This window comes from Oncorhynchus nerka, linkage group LG13, assembly GCF_034236695.1.
Source record: "Oncorhynchus nerka isolate Pitt River linkage group LG13, Oner_Uvic_2.0, whole genome shotgun sequence".
NCBI lineage: Eukaryota > Metazoa > Chordata > Actinopteri > Salmoniformes > Salmonidae > Oncorhynchus > Oncorhynchus nerka.
This window is the reverse complement of record NC_088408.1, coordinates 49159943-49180548: the sequence shown is the minus strand read 5'-3', so window position 1 is coordinate 49180548 and position 20606 is coordinate 49159943. Positions and strand designations below refer to the sequence as shown.

The following is a 20606-nucleotide window of genomic DNA, read 5'->3' as shown; positions in this document are numbered from 1 at the left end:
TAACCAGAGCACAGAGCAGGTCGACAGCCTCCAGCACCAGTTCCTGGTGTCCGATCCTGGTCATCCCCAGCTCTAGGAGGTCCTGGTGGGAGATCTTCAACAGCTGCTCCCCGTCAATCTTCTCCCGCTCAAAGTACGGGACATACTGCTGTAGGCTGTCGTCCAGGCCTGGGAAAGAGAGTGACGGAGACGGATTGTGACAGAGATACCACACACGTGCCAAAGAAGGAAACATTGGTAGTGAGTCAATACAAGTCCATCACTCAGGCATTTCTCAGGATAGCACTGTCTAGCAAGAACCAGAAGGAAACTGATCTCTGACCACCGTTGATGACACATCTAGCCACCCAGAATTCCACACATTGCACATAGCAGCGGTTATGACCAGTGGCTATTCTATCACATAGTGTGCTCTCATCTGTTGTTCAGACCTTCTGGCCCAAACGGCATCAGCAACTGGTCCCCAAAATGGACATGTTTGTTGTAAATAGTCAACAAAAAAGCAACTGTCGCCATATGTCGCCATTGAATTCCATGGCTCATGTTGGCTTGGAATGCCGTGCTACATGACAGATGGCTCACTCTGACACTATGTCCCAAATGGCACCTTGTTCCCTATGTAGTGCCCTACTTTTGACCAGGGGTATATTATATTCATTACACTGATTCCATATAAGCAATCAGAACAAAACGGGGCAGGACCTACATGAATTTGTCCAATAGAAACACTAGTTCAACTGTTTCGACTAATGATTACACCGCAGGGGCACAGAGCTCTGGTAAAAATGAGTGCACTATGTAGGGAATAGGGTGCCATTTGGGCCACACACCCAGAGTTTACAGAGACCCCTCTTAACTAGCCATTAATGTGTTGCCTCCTGCCACCTTTGTGTTAGCACAAGCTAATGACTGTATGTCGTTACACTAAAATACTCTGGTTAATCTGTACACAATCAAAGTCATGTTTCTAAGTGTTTTGACCTTCTGTGGGAATAGAGGTTGTACATATTTGATTAAATGCACATTCTAAATGCTTGGACAATTTAATTATCCCCTGTGCCAAAGGGTGGAGATGTAGGTGGGCCAGGAGTATGAGACCTTGTTGACCACTTTCTAGTGTCAGGATTGAGGAAGAAGAAGAAAGCCCTTGGTGTATACTTAAAGAAATCAAAGGATGACAGTGAGAGAGGAAAGGAGTTCTAGGAGGGCAAAGGGAAAGCAAGATGTCAGGCCAGGGTTGGGTCCAATTCAGATTTCCGGGAATTTAATTCAATTCAAAACATGAATTTGAATTGGCCACACCCCACAGAAAGTAGAATTTGCCCCATAGAACCAACTTCTCTGGTTTTAAACGGCCTATGTGGCATCGACATGAGTCAGAAACATTCATTCTAGTGTCAAAATTGACTTCAAAGTTTAAGTAGGATAATTTTGGTAATAAAGTCAGTCTTGTCCAAAACAGGAGTGGAATGGAAAAATTGCAATTAAAAATTGCAACTAAAATCTGGGTTTATAATTGCAATTATAAACCCAGATTTTAGTCAGTAGCCTATGTCTATTGAAATAACAAATTAATCTCACAAATAGGCCATTTATAACAGTTTGTTGTCTTAACATCTGGCACATAATAACTTCACCATTGCCAGAAAACAGCCTAACAATACTTTTTTAAAAAAAGTTTGTCCAAATGTTTTTTTTAAAATTATTATTATTTACTTATTTTATTTTTTAGAGGGTTGAAAAAAAGTTTGTCCCAAGTGTTTCTTGTACAGAGATTTAGAGATCTGCTGTCCAACTTTCATCACTCAAACTCCTGTCGGATTTATCTATATTTATGCACATGTGCAAAAAACACTGATTTATTTACAATTATAAACTGGATGGTTTGATCCCTGAATGCTGATTGGTTGAAAGCCATGGTATATCAGACTGTGTAAATGGGTATGACACTTTTTTTTTTAAATTGTTCTAATTAAGTTGGTAAACAACCAGTTGCAATAAGTGGAGAAAATGACATTTTCCCCCTCCAAAATATGTTTCCAAGACATTTGACCAAGGTCATTAATTCCATCAACTTGGGTGTACTGACCGTGTTGACTGTTGACTTTGGGTCTGTTTTGAAGAAAGTTTGATTGATGTTTGGGTTTATTGGTCTGAGGGTTCATATGTTTCCCATAAGGGTCGTGATTAAGAGATAACTAGCGTGTAGGATAACGTTTCAGATACCTGATGAGGGCAGTAATCTATCTGAACAGCCAGAGACCACCAGCCATTGTCATGCTACACAGCCCATCACCTGCTATTGATAACACACAATGCTCTTACATTTGTCTGTTGTTACTGGATAGAGCTAGGGGTATGTTATAGAGTTGAACTGTAGACATGTTAGCCTGTTGGTTGGACCCCAAATGGCACCCTATTCCCTTTAGAGTGATGAGAGCCCATCAAAAGGAATGCTTTATATAGGGAATAGTGTGCCATTTGGGATGCAGCCAACATGTCATCAGTTCAACTCTATAACACACCCCTAGCTCTAACCAGTAACAACAGACATGTGTAAGAGCATTGTTTTCGAGAGCTTTATTGACAGAATTTCAAGATTTCCCAAATGTCTCCAAGTTGAGACAGAACCTTCGGATAACTCTAATGAGAACTTGATGAGTGTCTCGGAATGTAATATCATTTTAATACAGTAGCACTGATATAAAGGAGTCTTCAACAGTACACTCAACTGTGTATGATAAAGAAAATAGACCCATAGACAGCACTAACAAGGAAAGTAAACATCACCCATACGGTCTCTACGAGTATTGACATTTGATCACCTGATTAGGGAGATTTCTGCAAAGAAAAAGTGGGTTACTGAGAACATCATTGAGGTCAGTAAACCCTTGTAGAGGGCTCAGGCTGCAATCGCATTCCACAGAAATATCCAGTTAATCATTTTTCAGCAAGATAAAAACAAAGCAAAACCCATGTAGCTTCATCCAGAACTTTGGTGATTTCCTCCTCAAGTGTGTCACTTTCCTTTTAAGGTAAACCATCAATTCAAAAGGATGTATATACCGTGTTGTGAGTTCAAATGTTTTAACCAAGTATGGCGTGGCTAATTGTGTGTTCATTAATAGAGTCGATTGATGCACCGGTGCGTCACACGGTGACATAATTTTGAAGATTGAATAGCTCCCTGTGTGTTTATGCAAGACACTGCAGCTCAATCCCCCCTTTCTGCCAATATAAAGCGCCTATTCCATAACACGAGAGGATACAGACAAGAGCTCTACGACGCACACAAGCTTCAGCGGAGAACAAGCTGTGGCTCAGGTGGCCGAGGTCCCTGATGATATACTTGGCCTTCTTGTAGGTGTCCTGGAGGGCAGGCAGTGTGCACCCAAAGGGACATTCAGCTAAGGGTCAGTGGCGAAGGAGCTGTCATCTGGGCCAGAAACTTGCGAGGGGTTAACACATTTGAATGACTTACATGCATCCTCCGTGGAGACCGTCAGCACGTAGCCCTCGTTGACGTCAGAGGCTCTCCTCAGCAGCTCAGAGTCGTTCTGCTTGAACCGTGAGAAAAGGGTGTTTAGCTCATCCGGTAGGGCAGCGTTGGTGTCCACGACGTGGCTGGCTTTCTTTTAGTAATCCGCGATCGTTATAAGCCCTTGCCACATATGACTCGTATCCGACCCACTGAATTTCTTCTCCCCTTTGTCCCTATACTTGTGTTTTGCCATCTTGATTGATCTGCCTAGGTCATGCTTGTCACGTCCTGACCTTTATTTCCTTTGTTTTGTCTTTATTTAGTATGGTCAGGGCGTGAGTTGGGGTGGGCAGTCTATGTTTGGTTTCTGTTTCGGCCTAGTATGGTTCTCAATCAGAGGCAGGTGTTGTTAGTTGTCTCTGATTGAGAATCATACTTAGGTAGCCTGGGTTTCACTGTTGGTTTGTGGGTGTTTGTTTCCGTGTCAGTGTTTGTCGCCACACGGTACTGTTTCGGTTTCGTTTATTCACGTTTCTTTTGTTATTTTTGTATTCAGTGTTCAGTACTTTCTTTGATTAAAGTTATGGACACTTACCATGCTGTATCTTGGTCCAATCCTTACTCCTCTTCAGACGAAGAGGAAATCTGCCGTTACAGAAACACCCACCCATTCTGGCTGGATGCCTGCTTCCAACCCGGCAAATGCGGGACGCTGGCACCGAGCATACCGGCCTGTGAATACTCCGCCTCGGTACCGTGCCCATCACCCCATAGCACGGGGCCTGACCAGTCCTTCAGCCAGCCGTGACAGAACTTCCCACCACCAACGGACCAAGCAGCATGGTAAGGTGGACTCCTGGACATGGGAGGACGTTCTGGATGGCAAGGGAGTCTACACATGGGAGGAGATCCTGGCGGGAAGGGATCGCCTTCCATGGGAACAGGTGGAGGCAGCTCTGCGCTCGAGACCGCCAGTGCGCCTCCACGGCCCTGTGTATCCGGTGCCTCCACTACGCACCAGGCCTCCGGTGGCAGCCCCATGCACCAGGCTGTCTCTCTGTCTCCTCCCTCCAGGTACTCCCTCCTGTCCGGAGCTGCCAGAGTCTCCCTCCTGTCCGGAGCTGCCAGAGTCTCCCTCCTGTACGGAGCTGCCAGAGTCTCCCTCCTGTCCGGAGCTGCCAGAGCCGCAGCCCCTCAGTCCAGAGCCGCAGCCCCTCAGTCCAGAGGCTCCCCCCCTCAAGTCCAGAGGCGCCCCCCCTCAGTCCAAAGGCGCCACCCCTCAGTCCAGAGGTACCCCCCTCAGTCCAGAGGCGACCCCCTCAGTCCAGAGGCGCCCCCCACACCAGGCTGTTTCTCCGTCTTCTGCCCACAGGTGCTCCCGCCTGTCCAGCGCTGCCAGAGCCTTTCCTCATCTCCAGCGCTGCCAGAGTCTCCCGTCTGTCCTGAGCCGCCAGAATCTCCCGTCTGTCCTGAGCCGCCAGAGTCTCCCGTCTGTCCTGAGCCGCCAGAGTCTTCCGTCTGTCCTGAGCCGCCAGAGTCTCCCATCTGTCCTGAGCCGCCAGAGTCTCCCGTCTGTCCTGAGCCGCCAGAGTCTCCTGTCTGTCCTGAGCCGCCAGAGCCGCCAGTCTGTCCTGAGCCGCCAGTCTGTCCTGAGCCGCCAGTCTGTCCTGAGCCGCCAGTCTGTCCTGAGCCGCCAGTCAGCCAGGAGCCGCCAGCCAGCCAGGAGCCGCCAGAGCCGCCGGCCAGCCAGGAGCCTCCAGAGCCGTCGGCCAGCCAGGAGCAGCCAGAGCCGTCAGTCAGCCAGGAGCTTCCAGAGCCGTCGGCCAGCCAGGAGCCGCCAGGAGCTGCCAGTCAGCCAGGAGCTGCCAAAGCCGTCAGTCAGCCAGGCGATGCCAGAGTCGCCCTTCACTCCAGAGCTGCCGGAGTCTCCCGCCTGTCCGGCGCTGCCGGAATCTCCCGTCCATTCGGGACCCATTTCTAGGATCCCCAGTCCAAGGTCGGCGGCAAGGGTCGCCGTGTTTCGGAGGCCACAGAGGCAGACAATGAGGCGGAGAAAAACTGTGGTAAAGTGGGGTCCACGTCCCGCACCAGAGCCGTCACCGTGGCCAGACCCTCCCCTATAGGTTCAAGTTTTGCGGCCAGAGTCCGCATCTTTGGGTCACGTTCTGACCTTTATTTCCCTTGTTTTGTCTTTATTTAGTATGGTCAGGGCGTGAGTTGGGGTGGGCAGTCTATGTTTGTTTTTCTATGTTTGGTTTCTGTTTCGGCCTAGTATGGTTCTCAATCAAAGGCAGGTGTTGTTAGCTGTCTCTGATTGAGAATCATACTTAGGTAGCCTGTGTTTCACTGTTGGTTTGTGGGTGTTTGTTTCCGTGTCAGTGTTTGTCGCCACACGGTACTGTTTCGGTTTCGTTTCTTCACGTTTCTTTTGTTATATTTGTATTCAGTGTTCAGTGCTTTCTTTGATTAAAGTTATGGACACTTACCACACTGCATCTTGGTCCGATCCTTACTCCTCTTCAGACGAAGAGGAAATCTGCCGTTACAATGCTTGTAATGTCTAACCATGTTATTGTCGCCGGTCACCTTGCCATGTTCATAAGCAGCATCTTTCTCCTTCAGCTTCCCTGCCATCAATCCACAGTTTTTTTATTAGGTATCACATAATCTATGATTTTTTTTATCAATCCGGTGACTGCGCATTGATTGATTTTATCTTGAGAGGCGACCTGGAACGTATTCAAGTCCACGTGATCAAAACAGTCGTACAGACCTGAATACCGAAACTTCCCTATTGAGTCTTTGTTTTGTAGGCGGGAAGGAGCAAAATGGAATCATGGTCAGATTTGCCAAAAGGAGGACGAGAGATGGCTTTATACCTGTGTCGAAAAGACGTGTAGCAGTGGTCCAACGTAGAATCTCCGTGAATTGGAGAGTCAATGTGTTCGTAGTAATTCAGGAGCACTGTAGGTTTGGCAGATTGGACATTACACTGAACTGAAGTGAAAGCGGCCTCTGGCTTGTTCATCACAGCACACAAAAGGCATGTGTTGTGCTGGCTGGGGTGGACAGGGCATGAATGAGTGGAGTTTGGACCTGCATTCCAGAGGCAGAATGTTTACTTCACCCCTCACAATAGAACAGGGGTGGTGGTGGTCATGAATCGAAAGGAAGAGAGAGTGGTTGAAAGTATTGAAACTATTCATAGACTCAACGCTGTCTCTGCCACTCCCATCCATCTCTCACACACACTGGCCATTCAGACAGGGAACGAAAGAGGAAACACAGGAACACACCTTATCTCAAACAAAGGATTTCCTTGACCAGACAAAACAATTGTGCTGAACTTAAACAAAATACTGTGTTGTTGTGTGTGTGCGTATTCTGGGGAAAAAATCCAGAATTGGTACAATACTAGCCTATCCTGTGATCTCTGAATGTATGGAGTTTAGCACAACTGGTGGCAGTGCCGAGTCTTCACAGATCTCTCCAAACGTTGGGGACCAGCAAAGGGTTAATACATGGCTCTAGGTAGCAGGGTTAATTAATATAATTTTTGTTCCCATGGAAACATTTCTGACAGACATGAACTGGATGGAGACAATGAAGAGATCGTTTCCAAGCTGAAAAGTTATGAGACATAATAGTGAGTCATGATAGTGATAATAATATCAAATGAGTAACCGCCTCCTCTATCTATGTTCCCACGGGTGATAGTGTACGTCAGAGAAACTAGTGGTAACATGTAGGCTAAAACAGGATGTGCTGTTCTGGATGAGTCAGTTCTGGCCCCTAATAGTGTGTATTGTGTAGTGATAATGTTGTGGCCAACCATTAGTGTGTACTGTGTAGTGATAATGTTGTGGCCTACCATTAGGGTGTACTGTATAGTGATAATGTTGTGGCCTACCATTAGGGTGTACTGTATAGTGATAATGTTGTGGCCTACCATTAGGGTGTACTGTATAGTGATAATGTTGTGGCCAACCATTGGTGTGCACGGCATAGTGATAACGCATCGTATCAAGACCTGTAGGCTTTCGTAAGCGTCATTCCAATAACTCATTCAGAACACCTGCTAAATGCAGCTGCCTATCCTAGCCTGCCAATCTTCCTTGTTTCAATCTAAATACATTGACGAAGCGCTGGTGTTGTGCCATTAATCAGTTTAAACTACAAGGCCGTATAGGTTCATTGTTCACAGAAATCAGTCATTGGGGGGCTGGTCCCACATAAATGCAACAAGCAAGTATATGTACAGTACCAGTCAAAAGTTTGGACACACCTACTCATTCAAGGGTGTTTCTTTATTTGTACTATTTTCTACGTTATATAATAATCAAATAACACATATGGAATCATGTGGTAACCAAAAAAGTGTAAAACAAATCAAAATATATTTTTGATTCTTCAAAGTAGCCCCCCTTTGCCTTGATGACAGCTTTACACACACTGGCATTCTCTCAACAAGCTTCGCCTGGAATTGTCACGCTCGTCGAAATGATTGGACCAAGGCACCGCGTGCATAGAGTTCCACATATTTTAATTAATAGAAACTCACCAAACAAAAACAAATAAGCACAAAAGAAAGGTGAAGTTACTGGTGTGCACACAGGCAACTATCTGTAGACAAGATCCCACAAAGGACAATGAGGAAATGGTTGCCTAAATATGATCCCCAATCAGAGACAACGATAAACAGCTGTCTCTGATTGGGAACCATACCAGGCCAACATAAACCATTAATCACCTAGATGACCCACCCTAGTCACTATCACGCCCCAACCAACAGAGAATAAACAGCTCTCTATGGTCAGAACGTGACAGGAATACTTTTCCAACAGTCTTGAAGGAGTTCCCACATATGCTGAGCACTTGTTATTCCTTCACTCTGCGGTCCAACTCATCCCAAACCATCTCAATTGGGTTGTGGTTGTGTGATTGTGGAGGCCAGTCACCTGATGCAGCACTTCATCACTCTCCTTCTTTGTCAAATAGCCCTTACACAGCCTGGAGGTGTGTTGGGTCATTGTCCTGTTGAAAAATAAATGATAGTCCCACTAAGCGCAAACCAGATGGGATGGCGTATCACTGCAGAATGCTGTGGTAGCCATGCTTAGGTAAGTGTGCCCTGAATTATAAATAAACCACTGACAGTGTCATCAGAAAAGCATTGCTAGTGTTTCTTGGCCCAAGTAAGTCTCTTCTTCTTATTGGTGTCCTTTAGTGGTGGTTTCTTTGCAGCAATTCGACCATGAAGGCCTGATTCACGCAGTCTCCTCTGTTGATGTTGAGATATGTCTGTTACTTGAACTCTGTGAAGCATTTATTTGGGCTGCAATTTCTGAGGCTGGCAACTCTAATGAACTTATCCTCTGCACCAGATGTAACTCTGGGTCTTCCTTTCCTGTGGCAGTCCTCACGAGAGACAGTTTCATCATTGCGCTTGACGATTTCTTCGACTGCACTTGAAATTTTCCGTATTGACTGACCTTCATGCCTTAAAGTAATGATGGACTGTCATTTTTCTTTGGTTATTTGAGCTGTTCTTGCCATAATATGGACTAGGTCTTTTACCAAATAGGACTATCTTCTGTATACCACCCCTACCTTGTCACAACACAACTGATTGGCTCAAAAGATTTAAGAAGGAACTACATTTCACAAATTAACTTTTAACAAGGCACACCTGTTAATTGAAATGCATTCCAAGTGACTACCTCATGAGGCTGGTTGAGAGAATGCCAAGATTGTGCAAAGCTGTCATCAAGGCAAAGGGTGGCTACTTTGAAGAATCTCAAATATAAAATATATTTAGATTTGTTTAACATTTTTTGGTTACTACATGATTCCATATGTGTTATTTCATAGTTCTAATGTTTTCACTATTATTCTACAATGTAGAAAATAGTACAAATAAAGAAAAACCCTTGAATGAGTAGGTGTGTCCAACATTTTGACTGGTACTGCATGTGACATGTCACCCTTTTGGACTGTGGTAGTGGGTGGACCCATAAAAATAAGCCTGGTTTCACTCCTGATAAGCTTAGCCAATGGCAGAGGGTGGTGAGGTGAAAGAGTCTTATGACTCAGACTGAGGTGTCGCCAAGATGAAACTTGGTATATGTCCCAAATGGCACTCTATTCCCTATATAGCGCACTACTTTTGACCAGGGCTTATAGAGCTCTAATCATAAGTGGTGCACTATATAGGGACGACAGTGCCATTTGAGACTTGCTCCAAGGAGTCGTCCTCCTCCCTCATAAACAAGTACATAAACTGGATGCTCCTGTCCTGTGGCTGTGGAAGAACCCAAGTTTAATGCAAGACATTGTGGCATTGTGTCATGCCAAAATGAAAGATACTAAAGTGCAGCTACATTTTGTGTTATGGGTGGATCTAATAAAATAAGGTTAACCGCTTGATAACCCTTATTTCAAACTTTTGCAACTTATCAGACACTTTCTTCAGTCAGTAACAGAATTGGGAGTTCCATTACCTACATCTAAAGTCTTAAATCTTGATTTACTATCAGTCACAATCTTCCTCTGTAATCACACCTGTCAGAAGAGCGGGGGGAAATGCGGACTTGCCTGAACACTAGTGCAGTGTATGTGAGTTGTGTGTTTTCAAAGTTCTTCTCATAGGGGAAGGATATACAACATATCATTTCTTACTGCTCACAGTCAATCAGTTATCTGTTATTATTATATTATGCTCTGTTTATTTATGTGTTTATAGCTACCTAACTGCTGGGACCAAATACCCGCAAGAGAGCTCCACAAAGTGATGTCTCCCTATTTACACGCATGTGAAGTTATGCCAATTCAAATAGAAAGTATTTCAATGTAAAGACACCTTAGGGACCACACACACACTGCACTGAATGTTGATCTGCCGTTCAGCTGCTGTTCATCTCCAACCAGCTGGTGGACGTCTGACTGACAACATTTTCCCATGTCGAATCGATTTGCACTCCGTTTGCAAACGACAGCTGGCACTCTGTTCAGAGGTGCTACTGTAAGTACATTCGGCCAGCAAACTCTACTCGTGTGTCCATGCAGGTTCCTTTCATGAAGGAACCTGCTGCTGTTGTCTGGCTGGTGGTGTAAACAAACTGAGCCACAGCCAAAGATTGAGGACGGCAATCATTTTTGCCATAACAGAAAAAACATTGTAAACACTGAACAGGAGCTACGGGACCAGTTGACGGATCGTTCAGCACGTTTTCCACAGGGATCACAACAGCTTGAGGCCTGATGGTAGGTAAGATCTGAGCTCAGATCAATGGCGTGTGTATCAAGCCTCTCAGAATATGAGTGCTGATCTAGGATTTCACCCCCCTGTCCATGTAATCTTATTTGTGTTGATCTAATACTGGACAAAAATATAAATGCAACATGCAAAGTGTTAGTCCCATGTTTCATGAGCTGGAACAAAAGATCCCAGAAAAGTTCCATACACACTAAAAGCTTATGTTGTGCATACATTTGTTGACATCCCTTTTAGTGAGCATTTCTCCTTTGCCAAGATAATCCATCCACCTGACAGTTGTGGCATATCAAGAAGCTGATTAAACAGCATGATCATTACACAGGTGCACCTTGTGCTGGGACAATAAAAGGCCACTCTAAAATGTGTAGTTTTGTCACACAACACAATGCCACAGATGTCTCAAGTTTTGAGGGACCGTGCAGTTGGCGTGCTGACTTCAGGAATGTCCACCAGAGCTGTTGCCAGAGAATTTGATGTTCATTTCTCTACCATAAGCCGTCTCAATTTGGCAGAACGTCCAAGCGGCCTCACAACCACACAATGTAAACACGCCAGCCCAGGACCTCCACATCTGGCTTCTTCACCTGCAGCATCATCTGAGACCAGCCACCCAGACAGCTGATGAAACTGTGGGTTTGCACAACCAAATAATTTCTTCACAAACTGCCAGAAACTGTCTCAAGGAAGCTCATCTGCATGCTCGTCATCCTCCCCAAACAGAAAAATGGGGACACTTTATTTGTACTTAAGTATATTTTTTGTATATTACATAAAGAGCAACAAATATATACTTTGAATACACCTTAAGTACATTTTATGTATATTGAGTCTTCTTGGGTAAGCTTTACACACCTGGATTGTGCAATATTAGCCCTTTATTATTTTCAGAATCATTCAAGCTCTGTCAATATGTTGGGGATCATTGCTTGACAGCAATTTTCAAATCTTGCCATAGATTTTCAGGTTTAAGCAGATTTAAGTCAAAACTGTAACTTGGCCACTCAGGAACATTCACTGCCTTCTTGGTAAGCAACTCCAGTGTATATTTGGCCTTGTGTTGTAGGTTATTGTCCTTATTATTGTTGTCCTGCTGAAAGGTGAGTTCCTCTCCCAGTGTCTGTTGTAAAGCAGACTGAACCAGGGTTTCCTCTAGGAATTTGCCTGTGCTTATCTCCATCCTGTTTATTTTCATCCTGAAAAACTCCCATTTGTCATGCATACCCATACATGATGCAGCCACCACCATGCTTGAAAATAAAGCGGCAATTACTCAGTGATGTGTTGTGTTGGATTAGCCCCAAACATAAGGCTTTGCATTTAAGCCCAAAAGTGTTTTGCAGTATTACTTTAGTGCCTTTGTTGCATAGAATATGCATGTTTTGGAATATTTGGATTCTGAATATTTGTATTATTTTCACTCTGTCATTTAAATCATTATTGTGGAGTCCCTACAATTTTGTTGATCCATCTTCAGTTTTCTCCCATCACAGCCATTGAACTCTCTAACTGTTTTACAATCACCAATGGCCTCATGGTAACATCCCTGAGCAGTTTCATTCCTGTCCTGCAGCTCAGTTCAGAAGGATGACTAGATATCTGATGTGTCAGGGTGGTTTAATACATGATTCACAGCATAAGTATTAACTTGACCATGCTGAAAGAGACATTCAATGTCTGACTTGATATTGTTACCGATATACCAATCACTGCCATTTTATGATGCTTTCAAAAGGCTCCCTGGTCTTTGTAGTTGAACCTGTGCTTGAAATTCAATTTTTGACTGAGGGACCTTAAAGATGTAGTATGTATAGGGGACAGAGGAAGGGGTTAGTCATGAAAAAAGTCATGTCTGCCCCTATTATTTCGCACCGAGTCCATGAGACATATTATGTGATTTGTGAAGCCAAATTTCACTCCTGAACTAATTTAGGATCGCCTAAACAAAGGTTCTGAATACTTATGCAATGACTATATTTTAGTTATCCATTTTCTTTTTCTTTTTTTTGTCTTCCACTTTAACATTACAGAGTATTTTGAGTTAATTGTTAATCCCAGTTTGTAACACAATACAATTTGAAGAAATACAAGGGGTATGAATACCTTTGCAAGACACTGTAGACTTATAGTATATTTGATCACTCACAAGCAGTTTCATAAAACAAAACCAATGCTTTAAGTTATAAACAACTCCAAGTGTATTTTAAATTAATATACTACATCAATATTAAGCGTTTGAAATTGAAGTACAGTTTTAATGAGTGTGTTTAAGTTTCATGATAGTGAACATATAGTATACTTAGAGACTGAAAAACAATACATTTTAAGTACACTTTTAATAAGTGTGTTGAAGTATGATGGTAGCATATTTATAGTATACTAAAATACTGAAAAAACAGTTAAGTGTGTTGAAATGTAATGATATTATACTGTATTTATAGTATAGTTAAGATACAGTGCATTTGTAAAGTATTCAGACCCCTTGACTTTTCCACATTTTTTATGTTACAGCCTTTTTCTAAAATGTATTAAATAATTGTTCTTCCTCACACACAATACCCCATAATGACAAAGAAAAAACAGTGTTTTATGCATTTTTGCTAATGTATTAAAAATTAAAAACTGGAAATATAACATTTACAATAAGTATTCAGACCCTTTACTCAGGACTTTGTTGAATCACCTTTAGCAGCGATTACAGCCTTGAGTCTTCTTGGGTATGACGCTTACAAGCTAGGCACACCTGTATTTGGGGAGTTTCTCCCATTCTTCTCTGCAGATCCTCTCTGTCAGGTTGGATGGGGAGCGTCACTGCACAGCTATTTTCAGGTCTCTCTTCGATCGGGTTCAAGTCCGGGCTCTGGCTGGGCCACTCCAGGCCATTCAGAGACTTGTCCCAAAGCCAGTCCTGCGCTGTCTTGGCTGTGTGCTAAGGGTTGTTGTCATGTTGGAAGGTACACCTTTGCCCCCAGTCTGAGGTCCTGAGGGCTCTGGAGCAGGTTTTTATCAAGGATCTCTCTGTACTTTGTATCGTTCATCTTTCCCTCGATCCTGACTGGTCTCCCAGTCCCTGCTGCTGAAAAACATCCCCACAGCATGATGTTGCCACCACCATGCTTCACCGTAGAGAGGGTGCCAGGTTTCCTCCAGATGTGAAGCTTGGCATTCAGGTCAAAGAGTTCAATCTTGGTTTCATCAGAACAGAGAATATTTTTTCTCATGGTCTGAGTCCTTTAGGTGCCTTTTGGCAAACTCCAAGCGGGCTGTCATGTGCCTTTGACTTAGGAGTAGCTTCCGCCTGGCCACTCTACCATTAAGGTCTGATTGGTGGAGTGCTGCAAAGATGGTTGTCCTTCTGGAAGGTTGTCCCAATGTCAGAGTGACCATTGGGTTCTTGGTCACTTCCCTGACTAAGGCCCCTCTCCCCCGATTGCTCAGCTTTCACGGGTGGCCAGCACTAGGAATAGTCTTGGTGGTTCCAAACTTCTTCCATTTAAGAATGATGTAGGCCACTGTGTTCTTGATGACCTTCAATGTTGCAGAATGTTTTGGTACCCTTCCCCAGATCTGTGCCTTGACACAATCCTGTCTCTGAACTCTACGGACTATTCCTTCAACCTCATGACTTGGTTTTTGCTCTGACATGCGCTGTCAGCTGTAGGACCTTATATAGCCAGGTGTGTGTCTTTCCAAATCATATCCAATCAATTGAATTTACCACAGGTGGACTACAATCAAGCTGTAGAAACATCTCAAGGATGTTGAGTCTTATAGCAAAGGGTCTGACTATTTATGTATATATAAGGTATTTCTGTTTTTTTATTTGATTCTAAAAACCTGTTTTCGCATTGCCATTATGGGGTATTGTGTGTAGATTGATGAGGAACAACTTTCAATGAATCCATTTTAGAATGAGGCTGTAACGTAACAAAATGTGGAAAAAGTCAAGGGGTCTGAATACTTTCTGAATGCACTGTACATAGAAGCATAGCGAGTTCCTGCAGGATGAATCTGAGCTCAGAGCAGATGCCTGTTAAATAAAGACAAGCATGGCTGATGAGTTCCTGCCGTAACCTTTTGACCCCGCTCACAGCATGATGCTGCGGACCTTTGTAGCACAGCTCTTGTTCAGTCACCCCCTTTATTGTCTGGAATTACTGCTTGGCCATTCATTGTCCCCACTCTAAAAGGGATGGGTACGGTCAGTAATAACAGAACAAAGCAGAGGGTTTTGTGGGGTTGGGCTGCATTGTTAATCGCCTATTGACAGAACAGAGCTCAATTCTACCATGATCAGTAGATACGGGAGGCAGAGATTTTGTGTACAAACACAGTACTTTTTAAACAGCCCTATATACCACCCATTTTAATAAACAAGTCGTGCATCTTTGTTTATTGTGCATTGGCTGTTCAGCTCATAAAAACTCTCTCTAGCTTGGCTCCTTAGGCAGATATAGAGACTGACTCAAGATGTACAATATGTAAATGTTATGCAACACATTAGCTTGATGGCTTGGCTCCTTTCATCGGTCCAAAACACTTTTTCAATTCATGACAGCAGCAGTACTCTAAATAAAGATAGCTTCCTTCATTGTCAACTGACTGAATGCTAATTCATGGGTCTCTGACGGTTCACTCTTCCTAATGTGATAACCTGTTAACAGGTCAAGCGTATCCTGCTGTTATCATTCATAGTTTAACGACACATGGCAATGAATATGAATACACCGTTAATGCTGACACAATGGCCAATGCTTGGTTGCATCCTATATGGTACCCTATTCCATATACAGATGTAGGATCTTAATTTGAGCCAGTTTTTCACAGCAGGAAAATAATCCTGCCACAACATGAAATTGGAATTATTATGTGGATTATAATTAATGGATGTTTTGGTAGGGGTTGATACATTTTTCATAAGGGGTAATCAAGTCAAGTGGAAATTAACTTCAGAAGCCTTTTTAAAACTCAAATACACTGCAAGTGTTACATTCCTGAATTGCAGGAAAGTTCTCCTGCAAACAGGGTGATCAAGTTATGATCCTACATCTGTATAGTGCACTACTTTTGACCAGGGCCCCAGGACTCTGGTCAAAAGTAGGGGACTATAAAGGGAATGGGGTGCCATGTGTTTGTCCTGGTAGAAATCCTACAGATCAGATGCTGTCACATCTCAAACATAATCCCATAATTTAATTGGGACTACAGTAGGCTTATATTGTAAGGAAATAAGCAAGGTGATAGATGCTGTCATGTCTATCACAATCCCATAGTTTATAACCAATACTGCTTTTACCGTAAGGGCATAAGCAAGGCTTTCCCTGGTTCAGTGTTGCTGGGATTACACTTGAGGGTATTTTTTTCCACAGCATGTATTTCCATTGGAATGAATATAATCAGCCTGAGTTATATTTAAGGCAATAGAAGTGTGTCTCTGACTTTCACACTGAGATGTCACCCTGCTGCCATAAGTTTAATGATCTCTATCAGAATGGAAAAGTGTGCAGTCTACAATAGAATCAACTCTGCATGGTGATGCATTGGGAATTTGAGGAATGTATTTAGTCATATATGACAGACAGGACAGGGGTAGGGGTTCATAACACCTTTTGAAACACGCTGCCATGGTTATATGTTGGCTCTATTCAAAGGAGCTAAGTGTGTGACATGGGTTTCGTAAAGCCTAAAAGCGAAAAGGAATGTGATGTTTTTAGATAAAAGTACTGTATTTGTGGAATTATACAAGATGACAGTTGAGCTTTGGTTCTCAACAACGGAAAATAGCGAGCTCCTAGTAGCCTACCGACCTATACCTAAAGGAGCTCTGTTCAGTGCGCACGTGTACTTTAAAGTAAACATAAATAAACACTCCTCGCATTTGGCACACAACTTCCTCTCATCAAATCAACATTTCTATGGATTTAAAGATTATACTTAATATCTCCCCTACAAAAAGCAATATAACACTTGCTTGTTACAAAGTTGCAATGCAACAACCACTTATAAGAGACACTGACACTCACCTGTAACTTTTGTGGACATTTATAACAGTTATTCAATCAACGTTCTCAAAACGTAATTGAAAGTTGTGGGTTACTCAAAGCAATCAAAGTTAAAGCTAGAATCCTTCATTGAAAAAAGAACAGCGCTGCATCCCTGCTCTGGTTTTGCTAAAAAAAAGCTAAGGGATGGATGGGACTGTAGACAGACCTATGGATGCATGGACTGACCATCCGTGATATCAAATGTATAGTCGTAACCATGTTTTGAGGCTGTACAGTGTTTGTTTTAATTTCCGTTGTTTACAGACATTTGTGTAAAACAATCTTAGATTTTTGGTTTTGATAGGGTATGACAATTGAACTGAGCTCATGGGACAATTCTAAGTTATATTCTTCAAAAATCAATGGGTATACATAATTAATTTATAAGTCAAAAAATGCATATAGCAATTAAGGATTCTAGCTTCAAACCTAGTTTAAATTCTTCATTCTAAACATTAAACCATAAAGTTGTATTCAAACAGGCAATTAACTAGGCTATAACAACGAAATATATATACCGTTAAACAGGATATTCATAAATAAATTAGGTTACACAGACATTATTATACTATGATTGGGAACAGTTTAACGTTATGTTATAATCAGCAAGGCACTCAACTCACCTCTCATCCAATCGACAACTTGTTTAGGGGTCCACTTCCTTATGGGATCCATTTCTTTGAAATTATGCCTGCAAAAATGTAACCGTCTTTTTCAGTAAGTCTTTGCCTTTTAAGCTAGTTTTGATGATAAATCAGTCAATCCACATAGTAATAGACATGTAACTACAACGACATTGCATGGAAATAGTCCTAGCACTCTGCTCCCGCTACAGCCCCCAGCACCGACTGATCGCATGTGGGAAAACAACCAGTTTACAGTGAGTGCAGTAGCGCAAACATGAGAGAAGTTAGGGGCGGGAGTATCAGATTTCAGTGCGGGTCATCAACCACTACTCAACCAAAACCGTTACTGCTAGCAAGTGAGCTTTATCAATGCATAGGCTATTTAATAACATACATTATATTGGAGGCAAATATAAAATATTATTGTGAAAACCTTTGAATGTATTACTCAACAGGTTTTTGTGAAAATAATAAAATATAGACTTCTAGGCCATACAATGTGCTAAATGTTTTCTTCAATGTATCACACTTCAAATTCACACACACCGTTTGGATCTGGTGGTATCTAATTAGACCCCTCATCCTGTCTAAGTCTCAAAGCGTGAGTCTATTCATAAGTTGGGTGTTGCCTGGTACGACAATTAAATCTCCCCAAAGTTTCCCATGGGAAGAGTGATATGGGACTTGTACGGGTTTTAAGGGGACATTTAGGGTTCCATGGGTTCTGAGAAGAATGTTATGATGACAAGAGTGTAAATTAACAACAACAAAACAATTGTTTTATGTGTGTGGGTGTCATGTTTAATTGATTCAATCAATTCACAATGACATTTTTTCTTAGGTCGTTTATCCATGTCGGAGACTGGGTAAATGACAGACGTCTGCTATAATACATATAAACAATGTAGCCTATACATTTGCCTGGCAATTTACAACCCACAACTTGTTGAACTTCACGAGAAGTAATTGTTTCTTTAAGGAAAGACTGCCATCTTCTGACACCAGGAGAGAGGTTCTTTTTTGCTACTGTATTGACTGTATTGATCAGCTGTACTGATCACTTGACTTCAGCAGTTTGAGAACTCCCCCAATACACCAACTCAAGAAATAAAGAATTTCTAGAATAAACAAAACATTTCCATTTTGCACTCTATATGTGTGTGCAGAATAATAAACTGGCGATGTCACAAAGTTTTTTAAACATTTTGGTCCTTGACTTGACGTGCCTCCACAACATACAATCTCCAACAATGCGTTTGTAAAGCTTGTTTCTTTCAGTGCTGAACGGTTCACACCTGCAGTGTGTCTCTAGATGTCCTGTGTTCATAAATCCTGTGTGACTGGTTGCGTTCGTGTTCTGCTCTGCCGTGAGCACTGGCTCAAGCACGGCTTGACATAAGCTGGCAGAGACACTGGATGCATTCTAAATGGCACCCTATTCCCGGTATAGTGCATTACTTTTGACCAGAGCCCAAAGGACCTGGTCAAAAGTAATGCACTATATAGGGAATTAGGGTGCCATTTTGTAAGCAGCCTCACACTGCGTATTGAACTGGATGTCTGACATGGACTTCTGTGTGTGCATTACTCACACTAGAAAACTGTTGCATTTCAAGACTTGCTGTTAAAAATAACACATTTGTCTTGACAATCAACTTATTTTTCTGCTGACGATGGATCTTAGCTCTAAAACACTCTTTCTCCCTCTCCCTCTCCCTCTTCCTCTCCCTCTTCCTCTCCCTCTCTGTGAGCATGTTTGCAGGAGTGTGTGTAACCTGCGTAATCAAGGTTACGTCCCAAATGGCAATTTCTTTTTACCGGGGCCCACAGGTCTTTGTTCAAAAGTAGGGAATAGGATGCCAATTGGGATCTGGTCAATGCCTCTCAGAGGGTGGTCTGGGTCTGGCACCAAGGTAGAGGAGAACTTGACTAAGAGGAACATCCATGGAGAGATGATCTTCCTTCCTTTTCCAACTGAACCTGAGGTTTGGCGCTGACCTGTATTTTGTATTTCGACACACACTCAGATTCAGTTCCATCTCAGTCTGCTCGGTCTTCTCTTTCCTTTGTTTAATCTTTAACCTCCAACTACTGTGTTTCCTGAGGTATTTCCACACGCACGCACGCACGCACGCACGCACGCACGCACGCACGCACACACACACACACACACACACACACACACACACACACACACACACACACACATCTATGGACCATTAGGCCAATGCTTTAGTATCATGATTCCTGTGAAAGAGAATTATACAGTACCATGGCAACTAACTGTCAATATTTACAATACATTCTGGCCAGGTCCAGTGGCACCGCTGTGCAAATGTATACAGATGGAGATAAAAGGGGGTTGAGGTCGGAAACAATATGTATTATGCACGTAGCACAGGAAATGGTTCTACTGCGGAGTCAAAGAACAAAGGATTACATAGGCTACTGGGTTCCTTTCTTGTAGCATGAAATGCACGAATCCTGCCAAAGTAGATTCCTACCAATATCTAGTAAGGTATTATTGCTCGTTAAAGAATGGAATTCAACTGAAAGCAAATACATTTACATTACATTTAAGTCATTTAGCAGACGCTCTTATCCAGAGCGACTTACAAATTGGTGCGTTCACCTTAAGACATCCAGTGGAACAGCCACTTTACAATAGTGCATCTAAATCTTTTAAGGGGGGGTGAGAAGGATTACTTTATCCTATCCTAGGTATTCCTGAAAGAGGTGGGGTTTCAGGTGTCTCCGGAAGGTGGTGATTGACTCCGCTGTCCTGGCGTCGTGAGGGAGTTTGTTCCACCATTGGGGGGCCAGAGCAGCGAACAGTTTTGACTGGGCTGCGCGGGAACTGTACTTCCTCAGTGGTAGGGAGGCGAGCAGGCCAGAGGTGGATGAACGCAGTGCCCTTGTTTGGGTGTAGGGCCTGATCAGAGCCTGGAGGTACTGAGGTGCCGTTCCCCTCACAGCTCCGTAGGCAAGCACCATGGTCTTGTAGCGGATGCGAGCTTCAACTGGAAGCCAGTGGAGAGAGCGGAGGAGCGGGGTGACGTGAGAGAACTTGGGAAGATTGAACACCAGACGGGCTGCGGCGTTCTGGATGAGTTGTAGGGGTTTAATGGCACAGGCAGGGAGCCCAGCCAACAGCGAGTTGCAGTAATCCAGACGGGAGATGA

At 43.2% G+C, this 20606-nt stretch overlaps 1 protein-coding gene across 1 annotated transcript in view; it reads right to left on the bottom strand.

Moving 5' to 3' along the window:
* LOC115139631 (connector enhancer of kinase suppressor of ras 3-like) overlaps positions 1 to 17668 on the bottom strand; it is a 41162-nt gene extending 23494 nt beyond the window's left edge. The window contains exons 1-2 of the mRNA XM_029677234.2: positions 17422 to 17668; positions 5 to 168 (exon numbers count right to left, since the gene is read on the bottom strand). Coding sequence (XP_029533094.1) covers positions 5 to 168; positions 17422 to 17473 — 216 coding nt within the window. The 5' untranslated portion in view covers positions 17474 to 17668. The remainder of the gene's footprint in view (positions 1 to 4; positions 169 to 17421) is intronic.
* Between the last annotated feature and the right edge of the window lie 2938 nt (positions 17669 to 20606).